The sequence below is a fragment of the Brassica oleracea genome, chromosome C3 (genome assembly GCF_000695525.1).
Source record: "Brassica oleracea var. oleracea cultivar TO1000 chromosome C3, BOL, whole genome shotgun sequence".
NCBI lineage: Eukaryota > Viridiplantae > Streptophyta > Magnoliopsida > Brassicales > Brassicaceae > Brassica > Brassica oleracea.
In genome coordinates, this window is record NC_027750.1 from 7,909,992 (window position 1) to 7,924,024 (window position 14,033).

Sequence of the window (14,033 nt, forward strand, 5' to 3'; positions counted from 1 at the left end):
CTCATCCTCTTCTTTGTTCCGTTTCATGATTTCATCCTCGAACATCAATACCTCCTCCACTTCGTCTCTCTTTAATCTCATTAATGGATTCGCTTTGTTTTCCTCCTTCAAATTTTGTTTATAAAACTCTCGATCTGAGTTTTATTTCGATCAGATTTTGTTCTACAGTCTCATTACTACATCGCAATTGCAATGAGTTCCAACGGAGAAACCCAGTCGGAGAAACCAAAAGGCGTTGATGCTGACTCCTTTCCCGGACCGATTAAGCCCACCGGTACATCCTATGTCTCTTCCGGCCTCTCGAACGACGATCCCCACTCGAAGAAAGCCAAAAGCGAAGCGTCTGTCTCATCTGGTCTGACCAAACCCAGCGGCAAGACCGGTGTTTCTTCCGGCCTCTCGATCGGCGTGCCTAATTCGAAGAACCCCGACTGTAAGAACCTGATCTTTTGGTTATCAAAATTATATACTCCGTTTGATTACCAAAAAAAAAATATAGAGTATGAAGCTTTGTGATCTAAAACAATGAGATGAACAAACTATATATTTTTTATTGTGGTTCGTTTTGTTATCAAATCATAGAGTCCGTTTGATCACCAGAACAGTTATTGAGTCTGAAGCTTCGTGATTTGAGACACTGATATGAACAATTTTTTTTTATTACATTGATATTTTAGTCTACAGAAAATATAAACGCATTGATGAATTCAACGCTCATATTCCTCTGCAGGTACGAAGACCGGTGTCTCTTTAGGCGTTAGAGGCAAAGCCGCTGTCTCCTCTGGCGCCAAGGGAAAATCCATTGTCTCCGCCAAAGCTGTGGAAGTGATGTCTTTCAAGGATGTGAAATTCGGACCTCATGGAGGCGAGTTGAGATTTCGGTTGATCCATTTTTGGGAAGCTCGAAATGTTGTGACGAAGATGCTTATCGGGTTCGAGATGCTTCTCATCGACCAAGAGGTAGAAACCGAATTCTCTTTTGCGGTTTAGTTTAAAAAATTGGTTAGTCGAGATGCTACTAAATCATTTTATATTCAAACTTATCGTTATATTCTTTGGTTCTTTTAATGAATTTGTTCCAAGTTTTTGCTATTTGTAATAGAACCATAACTTTATTTCTGTTGTTGATGCATTGCGGTTTGAATATCTTTTATGTTTGTATTTATTTTTCTAAGATTTCCTGTCTAGCTTCCTAATTTAATTTCTCTATTGTTGATAACAAGAAACTGTTATCCAGGTCTTCATTCCAGCTGGGAGGATAGATACTTATCTGCCACACATGAAAGTTGGTGGCATTTACAGGCTTAACAGTTTTTACGAGTCTAATAACAAGACTTTGTATCGGGTGCTGAACCAAGTCTCACCATCACCTTCTCATCGTCTTCTGTCCTCTCTGATCTAGAGGATAATTCGGTTTGTTTCCCTGAGGACCGTTTCCGATTCCATGGATATGAGGAGTTCGATGCTGCTTGCGACTTGAGAGGGGATCTCTATGGTAAGTTCTCACTGTTGTATAGTATAATGTTTAATCTAACCTTAGATGATGTGTTTAACTCAAACTAATATATTCAGCATTGTTTGGCTAGGATAATGTTCTGATACATTCTTAGATATTAAGGTTTCATGGTGAGTTTATAAGATATAAAGCACTAAGTTTTATTGTTTATTTTGCAGATTATGTTGGTCACATCAAGCTCGTGAATGGGCAGGTTCTCAATGACAGTCTCGTGCTATATGATGCCGAGATAGCTTCATCCCGTCGAGTTTTGCTTCATGTTCAAACACATGAGTAAGCTAATCTGTATCTTTTTCATAATCATATATTGACACTCTTAACAAACATTTTTTGATGTTATAGTGGTCCGGTGATGAAGCTGTACCTCTAGGACAAGGCTGCCTCAGGGACAAGGCTGCCTCTGATTTTAGTGGAAAATTTAAAGCATCTGGAGGAGCTGCAAGTGTTATTTTGGTCATCACCTTAAACCCGAAACGTTTTAGAGGTCGTATCATCAGCTTTTTCCTATGTTTTAAGAAGTTACATAGGATGGTCAATGGATCTTATCTGGTTAGTTAGTTTGAGTAATAGAACTGCATCTGAATGAATTTGGCTTATTAGCTATAAGACATTTCAAAAAGCTTGTGAGGAATTGAGAGATATACATAATTCTACATCTCATTTTACATTATAATTTAGCATTTGTATTATAACATTGGATCTGTTATAGGTTTTCTAACTCTCTCCTCTATGACGTCATCACGGGTATTTCTGGACAGTGATGTTCATGCAACCCGAGATTGTCTGATGTTTGGACGTTGTCTTCAGGCTGAACTCAAACATGGATGTTGCTAACAGAGTTGCTGCGGAAGTTGTCACTAAAACTGAGACAGTGACCATAGGCGAGCTCTTCTCCTATATGAAGCAGGAAGCTGCCAAGGTAGTACATACCAATGAGTAACGCACCCATTATGATAGACTCAGATTCTAATATAATTATTAAAACGTTTTGCAGGTTGCTTGGTTTGAGGGCATAGCAACCGTTGGGGATGTTGTGCACGGATCAGGATGGTATTACATAGGTTGTGGTGAGTGCCACACTAAAGCAACCAAAGGTCCTACCACCCAAATGTGTAAAAAATGTGGGAAGAGTGATATTGCTGGTGTTGCACAGTAAGTGGTTCAGATTTACTTATACTCATACTTCAATGAATTAATTATAAAACTGCTCATGACACATGTACCTAACCAAGATATCTGTGTATGACAATGATGATCAGGTGTGTTTTGTGCTCCTTGGTGATGCTGGTCAGGAGTTGACTGGCAAGAAAGCTTTTGAGTTGGTTGATAGTTATTTCGAGGTAATTACAAACCTGTATATCTTTGTTATTTGAAACTGTATTTTCTCAAAATAGTTCGATATATATAGTGACAATCGTTAAAATGTATGTTAGGCCAATGAGAATATGGGAGATGATCACTTGGTTCCGGTGCCTCAAGCTCTGATCAATACCATAGGACAGACTCGCAAGTTCATTGTGAAGGTATCAACTCACAATTTGACTGGCAAGACCCAAAGTTTGACTGTGACAAAGGTGCTCATTCCAGAAGATCCAGAAATTGAAGGCAATGTAGAAAATGTGACTGTACCAGATGCCCAGAAAACTTTGCAGAATGGAGTTGCTGAGGATGGTCATTCCACACGCTTTGAAGAATCTGGTGGTGTGAGGGTGAAAAGGGCTTCTGATAATGTTGAGGCAGAAGATTCAAAGCGAGCCAAATGTGGCTAGGATGTGTGTAAGTGATGGATTTATAGTGACTAAGAGTCTATGCTTTGTTTCTTTCCAATTTAAGACTTTATCTTTGCAATATTGAACTATCTCTCTTATAAACTTTGTTGGTTAAACTTATGTTTAATAATTTCTTTCTTTGAGTTTGATGTTTGATGATTTAGTTTGTTGGCTGTGATTCTTTTCGAATTTAATTGAAGCTTTTGGCTTTTTAGTGTGTTGTATATTGTATATAGGCTTTGCCGTATGTTATGAAATAAATCTGACTTTGTATCATTTTTAGCTGTTTTACGTGTATATGATATGAGCCGAGTATCGACTAAATGCAAAGCATTGCGATCCACACATTACATTTGCTTTAAAATTCTGATCTGGGCAAGTGATAAGACTAATAATGGATACAACTAACATATCATTAGTTACACTTACAAGATTAATGATGTATTTTTCTTCTTATTTAAATTATAGTAGCTACTTCTTTTTAAAGGACGTAAGTTCATTTTTTTTTTTGCAGCTTAAAAGGAAAATATAGAGTGAAACTATAAACATCTATATGTGGTACATTAGTATTTCTCCACTTTGCAGAAAATTGGATTTTAAAATAGAAAGTCGGGTTTCTTGCAATCTAAGGGATTCATAGTGACAACTTGATTATTTTAACAAATAGGTTAAGACTAATTGTTTAAAATGGACTCTATACTCCGGTTGTTCCAAGACTCATTAGCATCATTAACATGATAACCTTTTTATATTCTATAACACAAAAATAAAATTAATTAATTTTATTTTTTTAATTTATATTTAACATTTAAAATCCTTAAATTTAAAAGCAAATAAACCGCGCGTAGCGCGGTTAAACATCTAGTATTGATAAAAAAGAAATACTATATATATTGTTGCAGCCTCACGTTATAAAATATTTATTTGGTTTTAAAATAATCATAAGATATAATAATTTTTGGAAAAATAAGATATTAAATAATCATTTATGTTGTTCCATATTATTTTCTTATTAATTATTAGATCAAAAGATATTTATAATAAAAATATTATTATCTTTTAGGAAAATATATCTGAATTATTATATTTTTAAGTTAGTGAAGTTATTTATATATATATATATATATATATTTATAAGTATAAATTTTTAGAAGTTATTGACTTTTTATTTTTGTTGTACGAAACATAAAGAGTAAAAAAACTAAATTCGTTTTTGTATAAATTTCTATGTTTATATTTTATATTTTATATATTTTTTATTTTTATTATTTATGTGTTTTAATAAAAGGAAAATTACATTAAAAAGTTAGTCACAGATTTATTAAGAAAAAATGAAACATAGATAATTGTTAATAAATGGAAATCACTAATAATAATAAAAATGGAAATCATTAATAATATTTTTAATTCATTAAGAGTGTAAGTGTAATAAATCACCGTGAGAATTAACGTGAGCGCACATAAAAAACCGATTTTTCAAATAATATTATAAAGATAGTAAAACAAATTTTTTTGGCAAGCCCATAAAATGAATTTGACAACTAATTTAGAAAGGCTTTAAATTTATATCTTTCAAACCCATAAAACGAACTCGGCCCAAGCGTAGCACTTCAACTTCCCTCATGAGCAAAGAAAAAAAAAACCGTAACAACAAGGAAGTTTAAAGGGTAATATCGTCATTATAGATGTTTAATCCCTTAGTCTTCCCCTTGTCCGAAAGAACAAAACAGTTAATCTAACGCAACACATTTTCTTCAAAGAGAGAGGAGGCATCGAGAGGGCAAAAGCACTAAAGAGGTCTCTCTTATCTCGCCGCCGCCGTCGTCAAATCTCGCCGGAGATCTGCATCAATCCGCCGCCGTTTTCCAATCCGCCGAAGTCTTGCTCCGTTTCGCGGCGCCAAACCTTCGATTAGGGTTTCCGATTTCGAAATCGAAGAAGAAGAAGAATATCAATTGGGGGGGGGGGGTTTGCGATTTGGGAGATGCCGAGGAGCACGAGGCACAAATCGAGCAAGCACAAGGACGCGAGAGACCACTCCGATTCGGAGAAGGAGGAGAAGAAGAGCAGCAGCAGCGCGATTAGGGTTTCTGGGGAGAAGCGAGGGAAGGAGTATTACGATAATGGAGAGTACTATGAGGAGTACACGTCATCTTCTTCGAAGAGGAGGAGAGGGAAGGGAGGGGAGAGTGGGAAGGAGGATGAGAGAGGGGAGAGCTCGAAGAAGAGCAAGGTGTCTAGTGAGAAGAGTAGTAGTAGGAGGAGGGATGAAGGGGATGGGGAGGAGGTGAGGAAGAGTAGCAGTGGGAAGCATAGGGAGTCTAGTAGGAGGGAGAGCAAGGACGTTGATAAGGATAATAAGAAGTCTAAGGAGAGTAGAAGTGATAAGCTTTATGATGCGGATGATCACCATAGATCCAAGGGCCTCTCTGATAAAACTGGTAAGATAGTCTTTAATTCTTGTCTTTGATGTTGCTTCTGAGACATAGTTTTGGTTTCAGTTTGTCGAGATCTATCTGTTTTCTGTTGTGTTTGTGTATGAATCAACGTTCTATTTTAATTGAATTGAGTGTTTTGTCTTTGTTGTTCCATCTGAGACGCAGTTTTGGTTGCATGATGCCTTTTCTGGTAATGGGAATTTTAGTAGTCTTTTGGAGCAATGTTGTGATTAGCACTTGCAGAATTTGATCCGTGTTGCTTTCCTTTTCCAAGATTATTTAGAGTTATTGATTGCTGCTTTGTTTGTTATGACTTTTGAGGCCGCGTGTAACTGGTTTTAAAATATATATATGAAAATGTGCAAACGCTATTTAGCTAGATGCCTCGTATAACCGGAGAATTCTTTCATTGGGTCTTTGCTGATGTGTCTGTTTATTGTGGATTCAGAGTCGAAAGCTGAGGATCAGCAAAGGAGTCTAGGCACTGAAAATCATACTGAGAAGCGATCAAGGCGTAAGAGGGATGATCATGGAGTTGGAGACAAGAATCAAGATAACAGTGATGATGACTACATTAAAGACGGAAAACACAGAGGAGAGAAGTCCGGAGACAAATATCTGGAAGACAAGGAAGAAGACGTCAAACAGATAAGTGAAAAGCAGAGAGAAGACCGACCTACTAAAGAGCATCATAGGGCTGATGCAAAGCTCCTCCCAGACGAAAGTAAAAGGAAGTCCAAAGTACAGGATGCTGACCATGGTCATGAGCCTGACAGTGAACTTGATGGATATAACGAGCGTGAACGGGACCGCGAACGTGGTCGGGATCGTGATCGTGACCGTGACTATGAGCGAGACAGGGAGCGTGATAGGGATAGGGAACGTGATCGAGATCGTCGGGATTATGAGCATGATCGTTACTATGGAAGGGATTGGGACCGTGATAGGAGTAGAGATCGTGACAGGGATCATGATAGGGATAGGACTCATGAGAGAGAGAAAGACCGTAGTAGCCGTGACTATTATCATGAAGGGAGACGAAGTAAAAGTGACCGGGAAAGGGATAGTGATCGTGACGCGTCGCGTCTAGATGATCAAAGTGGTCGGTATAGAGAGAGAAGAGAAGGGAGGAAGTCTCCGGATTATCAGGAGGTCGTAATGGACACTAGAAGTAGCCGAGCAGGGCCTGATGGTGATGTGATCAAATCAGAGCGTCAACCTTCCAGTTCGGTTGTTCAAGAAGAGAATGGGTATGTTTTTTACTCTAATGTTGATTTGCGCTCTTGCTTGAATTTCAGATTAAATGTTGATATTGATAATAGTTTTGTTTTGGTGAAACAGGAATATCTCAGATCAGACAACAAAATGGGTCTCCTCCAGGGAGGCGGCTGAGCTGTCTGGAGGATCAGACAGAGGTACAAGACAGAAAGCGTCTGAGAAGACACCAAAGACGGAAGATGGTGTTTTGGGCGAGTTTCATGGTTCGGCAAAAGCTTCTCCCCGCCCCATGGTTGAAAGATCTCCTTCTTCGACAAGCCTTGACCGGAGATTCAATAATAATCAGAGTAGTGCAAGATGGAGCAATGAGGTTGAAGAAACCGGCCTTAGGAACAACGCGAGAGATTTTTCAGCACCTGAGGACGAAAGGCTTCGGGCAGACGACACATCCCAGGGAGACATATCCTTTAACAATAAAGCCAACCAGAACAATTCTTCTTTTCCTCCACGACCTGAATCCAGGAGTGGCATGAGTAGTCCTAGAGTGGGCCTTCGAGAAGACGACAACAGGGCCAACACCGGTGGGCGTTATAGGAGAGGCGTTGATGGGATGATGGGAAGAGGGCAAACACAGAGTAATAATGCTTGGAGAGGTGTCCCAAGCTGGCCAGCTCCACTTCCGAATGGGTTCATACCATTCCAACACGTTCAACCTCATGGTTTCCAGGCTATGATGCCGCAATACCCATCTCCATCTATCTTTGGAGTCAGGCCTTCAATGGAGATGAACCATTCTGGTATCCCTTACCATATACCTGACGCTGAGAGGTTTTCCGGTCACATGCGTCCTCTCGGGTGGCAGAACATGATGGATAACTCGGGTGCTTCTTCTCACATGCATGGCTATTTTGGGGATATGAGCAATAGTGCTTTCAGGGATGAATCAAACATGTATGGAGGATCTGAGTGGGACCATAACAGGCGGATGCAGAGCCGTGGCTGGGAGTCTGGTGGAGATGAATGGAAAAATCGAAATGGAGATGCCAGCATGGAAGTCTCGTCAAGATCTGCTAAAGATGATAACTCGGCTCAGGTTGCTGATGGTGAGTCCCCCGGTGGCCAAACAAGCCACTCTGAAAATAACAGGGGGAAAAGCGTTGAAGCTGGGTCTAATCTAACGTCTCCTGCGAAAGAAATGGATGCGAGGTCTCCTAAAATTAAGGTGGAAGTTGCAGCTGAAGATCATGTTGCAGAAACTACTGATAAGAGAAGTGAACGTTTTTGCCGGCATTATCTCTCAAAGCTTGATATGTCGGTAGAACTTGCTGATCCTGAGCTGCGTAAATGCATCAGCGTATTGATGGGTGAAGAACATCAACCAATTGATGATGGAGCTGCTGTGTTTGTAAATCTCAAGGTAGAACACTGACATCATTGATTCTACTTGTATTGGCTTTTAAAACCTTTTCTCATATCTCTGTATATTCTTTTTGATGACAGGAAGGTGGGAAGAGAGTGCCAAAAGGCAACAGTACTTCTTCCTTGGCGACTCTTTCATTGTTTCCTTCTCAAAACAGTTCATTGTTTCAGGTAAATGCACTAATGCTAGAAAAGATAAGATTCTGATATTATTAGCTTCCTGCAATTTACTATAATGTGTTTCTTTCCACTTTCAGATAGCGATGGAACTCTACAAGGAGCAAAGAGTTGAAATGAAGGGTCTTTTAAATGTTGAGATTCACAGGCCTTCTCAAGCCTCTCCTTCAAGCTTGGTTAAAGTCGATGTGTCAGATTCAGACACATCCCAAAAGGAAAATCAGGAAGAATCCTTACCTGTTGATGCTGGATTGGAGATGGGAACACAAGTTGAAAGATCTTCATCTCCCATCCCAGACAAGTCACCGGAGGCTGTGGCCTCTGATCATATTGAAGATTGTGAGGAAGATGGAAAGCCAGATGATGGAGCCGCTGTGGACCAAACAATGGACACGGCTCCTGAACATGATGCTGTTACAGAAGGAGATCCTGTTACCTTGACCGTAGCTTCACCAGAAGCTCTGGAGGCTATGGAGGTTGAAGAGGGGAAGGTGTTGTGTGAAGACAAGGAAATGGAAGAAGCAGAAGAAGAGAAGGAAGTTGAAGCTGTTGAAGGTAATGGAGATGTATCTCCAAAGGTAAAGGAATCATTAGTTAATGAAACTGACGAGTCAGTAATAAGTCAGATACCTGATGCTACTACTCAAAGTACACATTAAAAGACATTTCTATTTTGCATCTCCTTTCTGTTTTGTTTTTGCTTTTCATTTTCAATGCCTTATTAAAAAAACATTGCTTAATTTTGTTCTGTTATTTTTTTTTTGTGCCCTCCTTTCTCATTTCATGCAAAGAGAAATAATAAAACATTAGAGAAAATAATCTGGTCTTTTTTTTTCTCGTTTTTATTTGATATTTTTGAGAAAATTGAAACCTTGTCAAGAAAAAAGGTTTGAAGAGTTAGATATACAGAAACGGGAAAAATTAGAAATGACACAAAGCTACAAACCTCTCTGGTCTTTGTCTACTTACTAAACAAAATAATTTTCATCAGCTTTAGGCTCACTGAGACTCCTATTAAAGCGTGGAGAGCAACAGGTTCTTGGCTTCTTATTATGTGTGTAAAGGAGCAGCTCCAGCAAAGTTTCTCTTTTATGTAGCATCAACTACAATCTCCTCACTAATCTAAAACAGCTGCAACAAATTTGAAACGAACATAAAGTTCAGAAATCTATATGCTCAAAACTCATGTGTCAGTTTCAATCCTTCCCTTCCCTACCATATCTTGTTTCCCTACAATGATTCCTCTCACTTGTTCCGCTATTCAAGAACAGTGGCGGATCTAGAAGTTATTTCGATCCGGGGCATACATATAATTTATCAATAATGTCAACAGAGGCATTTGTCAAAATTTTGAAAAAATACACTGAAATTTTAAAAACCATGGTGGGCAACTGCCCCACCCTTTGTCCATCTACATCCGCTACTGTTCAAGAACCTTAAAAGAAGATGCATACAGGGGCAAAGCTAGGATGTAGGAAGGGGGTGCATTTTTTTTTGAAAATTAATGTATTTTTGTACAAATTTTTGTATGTGCACCCATAATAATTTATAACATGCACCCACGAAAATAGATAAACTCTAGAAAGAAACAAAACATATCAAATGTATTAAACAATTTAAACATAATTCACTCTATTTAAGAAATCAATAAATCTTGGATTTAAAATACATTTTTGTTTTAAAATCTTTACCTATTAAAAGTTTCTAAAAAAATAATTTAAAGAGAAAAAGACAAAAATAACACTAAATCAAGTTTTTGTTCCCAAACTAGCACTCAAGGTCAAAAGTCACAAAAATAACACTTAATGTTTTATCAAAAGTCACAAACTTAGGGTTTAGAGTTAAAGGGTGGGGTTTAGGATTTAGGGTTTAGGGTTTAGGGTTTAGGGTTTAGGGTTTAGGGTTTAGGGTTTAGGGTTTAGGGTTTAGGGTTTAGGGTTTAGGGTTTAGGGTTTAGGGTTTAGGGTTTAGGGTTTAGGGTTTAGGGTTTAGGGTTTAGGGTTTAGGGTTTAGGGTTTAGGGTTTAGGGTTTAGGGTTTAGGGTTTAGGGTTTAGGGTTTAGGGTTTAGGGTTTAGGGTTTAGGGTTTAGGGTTTAGGGTTTAGGGTTTAGGGTTTAGGGTTTAGGGTTTAGAGTTTAGCGTTTAGGGTTTAGAGTTTAGGGTTTAGGGTTTAGAGTTGAGAAATGAGGCTTTGGAGATAAGATTTCAAATTTTGAAAAATAAAAAAAATTAAAATTTTCAAATGATAAACTTAGAAAGGTGCTATTTTGGTCATTTTAGTTTTTGAGTGTTATTTTTATGATATAAACTTAGAAATGTGCTATTGTGGAGATTTGCCCTAATTTAAACTCCAAAACTACATACTTAAGTTTTAAATTGTATATTTTTAATTACTAGTTTACCATTAAATTCTAAAAATAACAAAATATCTTACTTTTAAACAAACTTCTTATTTTGTAGTAAAACATTGCAGAAAAAACATTTTTATATGAACATATATTTTATTGTAAATATACAAAAATTTAATGATTATCTATTCTATTTTATTAAAATAAATTTAAATATTATAAATACAATAGTGGAAAACTGATGAAAAGTAATATTGAAAATATTTTATGGTATTAAATTTAATAAAGATTTACTTTATATTTTAATTAATATATTATTTAATATTTATTAAATTAATATTAGTGCACCCACTAAATTAGTAGTCCGGATTCGCCCCTGGATGCATATCAACAAACACTAAAAACAACGAAGGAAAGGAAACAGACTTTCTTCATGGAAAAAGTTTGTTCAGATGTCTCTGCCTACCATTTCTCGTTTGATCTCACTTACATACGAGTATACGACTCCGTAAAGATACCAAATGGAGTAAGAATACTCTGTAACTCACTCAACATGCTCTGTATCTTCAACGTAACTACACCATCATTCAATCAGTGATTCAATTTATGGAGTTAGGTAGCTGATCAGATAGATATATACTTAAATATTTATAATTATAGATTTATAATATATCTACACATCTCACATCACCATTACATAACTTCTGTAGCTACAATTTTTCTTTCCTTAAAAAAAGCTTATTTTAGAGAAACCCTTTATATACAAAAACTAATTAAATGCTCATAACATCATTATACATTATATATAAAACAAAACTAGTTTCTAGTGACATGATCCTTATCTCCTCATTCTTCAACTTTCTGCAGTCCCATCCAATTCTTTTGAACTCATTCTACTTCCTCTCCTCTGTTTTGGCAAACCTTCCTCGGATCCTTGGTTGGCTATCTGCAAGAGCTTTCCTACAAGCATACTGAAACCAAACAATACAACAGTTTGAGTTACTTCAAACTAAAAAAAAAAAGATTAGTTCTCAAGAGGATCTTCAAGTGTTTGAATTACCTTGATTTTGCGTCCGAAGTTTCGCCTGCTCTTCTTGTTCCTGTATCGAGACAGCTTCTCACGTCTATCATCTGAAGTACAGCTCACAATAATCATATCCAGTGGAGATTGAAAATGGCCAGTCCCAAGTTTCTACTCATAAAAAAAAAAAAAAACTCTTAATCAGCAATTCATATAAGAGTGTCTAAAAAGGACACAAAATTTGTGCAATGGTTCAAACCTGTATGTCGCCTTCACTAAAGGCTCGTCGCATCCCATTAACATAACCAAAATCCAACTGAGAAAAATCAGGGAAGTTCTGAACCACAACTGCTTCTTGATTCTGTGACCAACCCATAGAGCTCAAATTCTCCGAGCTAACGCTCTTCTGCAAATCCTGGCTCTCAGTGGTGATCAGAGATATGTTCTTGACGTCTAAGACATCAGAGAATGAAGGCTCCATAGCTGACTTCATCATGAGATCTTGCTCACACTCATAAAAGGCTTTGTCAAGAAGCTCTTGGCCACTCTGAAGTGACCCTAGATCAGGAAGCTCGCAAAGCCCTTGCGAAGAGTCTTCGCCGCAAGAGATCATTGTCAAAGCAGCTGAGAGTGGATCAACGGCTAAGATTGGCTCTTCAAGAATTGGATCAGGAGCTTTGAATAGATCTCCTTCTTCTCCAAGGTCATAGTCAGTTATGTTTGTTGACTTAGCAAAAGCGTTGTTCTTGTAAAAAATAAATCACAAACAAAAGTAAGCATCAGAATCAAAGACCACAACACAAAACAAAACAGAACATAGTTCGAGACATTAAGACAGTAAAGCACGGAGCTTTATGGGAAGTGGATCCCTTTTTTTATTTAGTGGAGAAAGAGCCAATGAACTAATACAAACCCTTTTCTACTCTTGAGGGACACGGAATCTCATGTTAAAAAAAAGGGCACACTTCCCATAATCAAATCTCTAGACTGATAAAGGGTTTCTTTAGTTTCCCGAGAAAACTTCTTTTTTTCTTTTTTCTCTGACGGGAAAATAAAAAGTTGGCTTTTTGCTGCAAAAGAAGATTCCGTTTTATAAAAAGATTCCATTTTTCTTCTGACAAAAGAAAAAAAACTATTTAGCAGCTAAAAGCAATTATGGACAGGTCAGCGGAACACAAATATCTTATTATCAAGTGACCACTTAAGAGTTCACACCACAAACGTTTCCTCTTGAACAATCAACTTCACTAGTAGACAAATTTGCTTTGTTCAGCTCCTAATAAACACTCCAATTTTAACTCCATAAACCAAAACAAAAAGAGGAAGAAATATGTTTCAATACATCAAAAAGACACACAAAAAACACTATCAGGATCTTCTGGGAGAAACCCAAAAACCAAGAAAATCAGTTTAAAATTCAACAAAAAAAAAAAGAGAAAAAAAATCGTCACAAATAGAAGATCTGTATTCAAATGCAGTGAATTAGAAAATGAAAATCCATACCATTTCATCATCAGAGAGCTTGTATGATTTGAAGAGGTCTTCAATTTGTTGAAAATCTGGTGGACAATTATGCATGTAACTGATCATTAACCCAGAATCTGCATACATTTTTGTGTTCTTGCTGTTTGTGAGAGAAAACTTTGGAAGTATCAAATGTTTTTTCAGAGAAGAGGAGGAAGAGAAAGTGAACATAAAGAAAGCAAACATGAAAAACAGAGGCCAAGTTGGGAATTTGAGAGAAAAAGATTGGGACTTTGGTCCCTTTTTATGACAAGAGAGAGAGGAGGCTTATTACATTTATTTGTGCTACTGTGGACACACTAAAGTGTAAAAAGCCCATAAACCATTACTATTATTTTATTCAAACATAAATATATTCAGCAATATAGAAAACAAAAAGGTGTCCAACTACATATAAAAGTCTTTTGTACTGTAATAATTCCATTATTGTATATATTATATATGTTGATTAGGACGTTTTATTTTTAGTGTTGTATTTGTATTTCCTTACTTTTAAGTTCAAACTGTTAATCACCACAGAAAATAAGTTCTGACTTGGTCAGTAATCAGTTGTTTATGTAACGTTTTTAACTTTTATTTTTTTTCACTAACACACTTATTTCT

At 37.0% G+C, this 14,033-nt stretch overlaps 2 protein-coding genes across 3 annotated transcripts; one reads left to right on the forward strand and one right to left on the reverse strand.

Annotated features, from left to right (window-relative positions):
* The first annotated feature begins 5,010 nt into the window (after positions 1–5,010).
* LOC106335060 lies at positions 5,011–9,290 on the forward strand. The gene is made up of 5 exons (XM_013773479.1): positions 5,011–5,726; positions 6,172–6,973; positions 7,065–8,358; positions 8,442–8,531; positions 8,618–9,290. Exons 1-5 carry the CDS (start codon positions 5,270–5,272, stop codon positions 9,194–9,196), a joined length of 3,222 nt encoding a protein of 1,073 aa, XP_013628933.1. The 5' UTR covers positions 5,011–5,269; the 3' UTR covers positions 9,197–9,290.
* Positions 9,291–11,555: 2,265 nt separating this feature from the next.
* On the reverse strand, positions 11,556–13,703 carry LOC106328994 (zinc finger protein HD1-like). 2 transcript variants are annotated; one of them, XM_013767552.1, is made up of 4 exons: positions 13,410–13,703; positions 12,166–12,651; positions 11,946–12,077; positions 11,556–11,856 (listed from the first exon to the last, which is right to left on the reverse strand). In XM_013767552.1, exons 1-4 carry the CDS (start codon positions 13,614–13,616, stop codon positions 11,779–11,781), a joined length of 903 nt encoding a protein of 300 aa, XP_013623006.1. In that variant the 5' UTR covers positions 13,617–13,703; the 3' UTR covers positions 11,556–11,778. The 2 variants fall into 2 exon arrangements, with proteins under 2 accessions (XP_013623006.1, XP_013623007.1); XM_013767553.1 differs by lacking the exon at positions 13,410–13,703 and adding an exon at positions 12,820–12,999.
* Positions 13,704–14,033: the final 330 nt, after the last annotated feature.

What these genes read in the sequence shown, in the direction of transcription:
- LOC106328994 (XM_013767552.1), bottom strand. Translation starts at nt 13,616, where the DNA reads ATGTTTGCTTTCTTTATGTTCACTTTCTCTTCCTCCTCTTCTCTGAAA. An exon ending in AGCTCTCTGATGATGAAATG is followed by an intron (nt 12,652 to 13,409) that starts GTATGGATTTTC and finishes ATTTTTTACAAG; the next exon opens with AACAACGCTTTTGCTAAGTC. An exon ending in TTAGTGAAGGCGACATACAG is followed by an intron (nt 12,078 to 12,165) that starts GTTTGAACCATT and finishes TTTTATGAGTAG; the next exon opens with AAACTTGGGACTGGCCATTT.
- LOC106335060 (XM_013773479.1), top strand. Translation starts at nt 5,270, where the DNA reads ATGCCGAGGAGCACGAGGCACAAATCGAGCAAGCACAAGGACGCGAGA. An exon ending in GGGCCTCTCTGATAAAACTG is followed by an intron (nt 5,727 to 6,171) that starts GTAAGATAGTCT and finishes TTGTGGATTCAG; the next exon opens with AGTCGAAAGCTGAGGATCAG. An exon ending in GTTGTTCAAGAAGAGAATGG is followed by an intron (nt 6,974 to 7,064) that starts GTATGTTTTTTA and finishes TTGGTGAAACAG; the next exon opens with GAATATCTCAGATCAGACAA.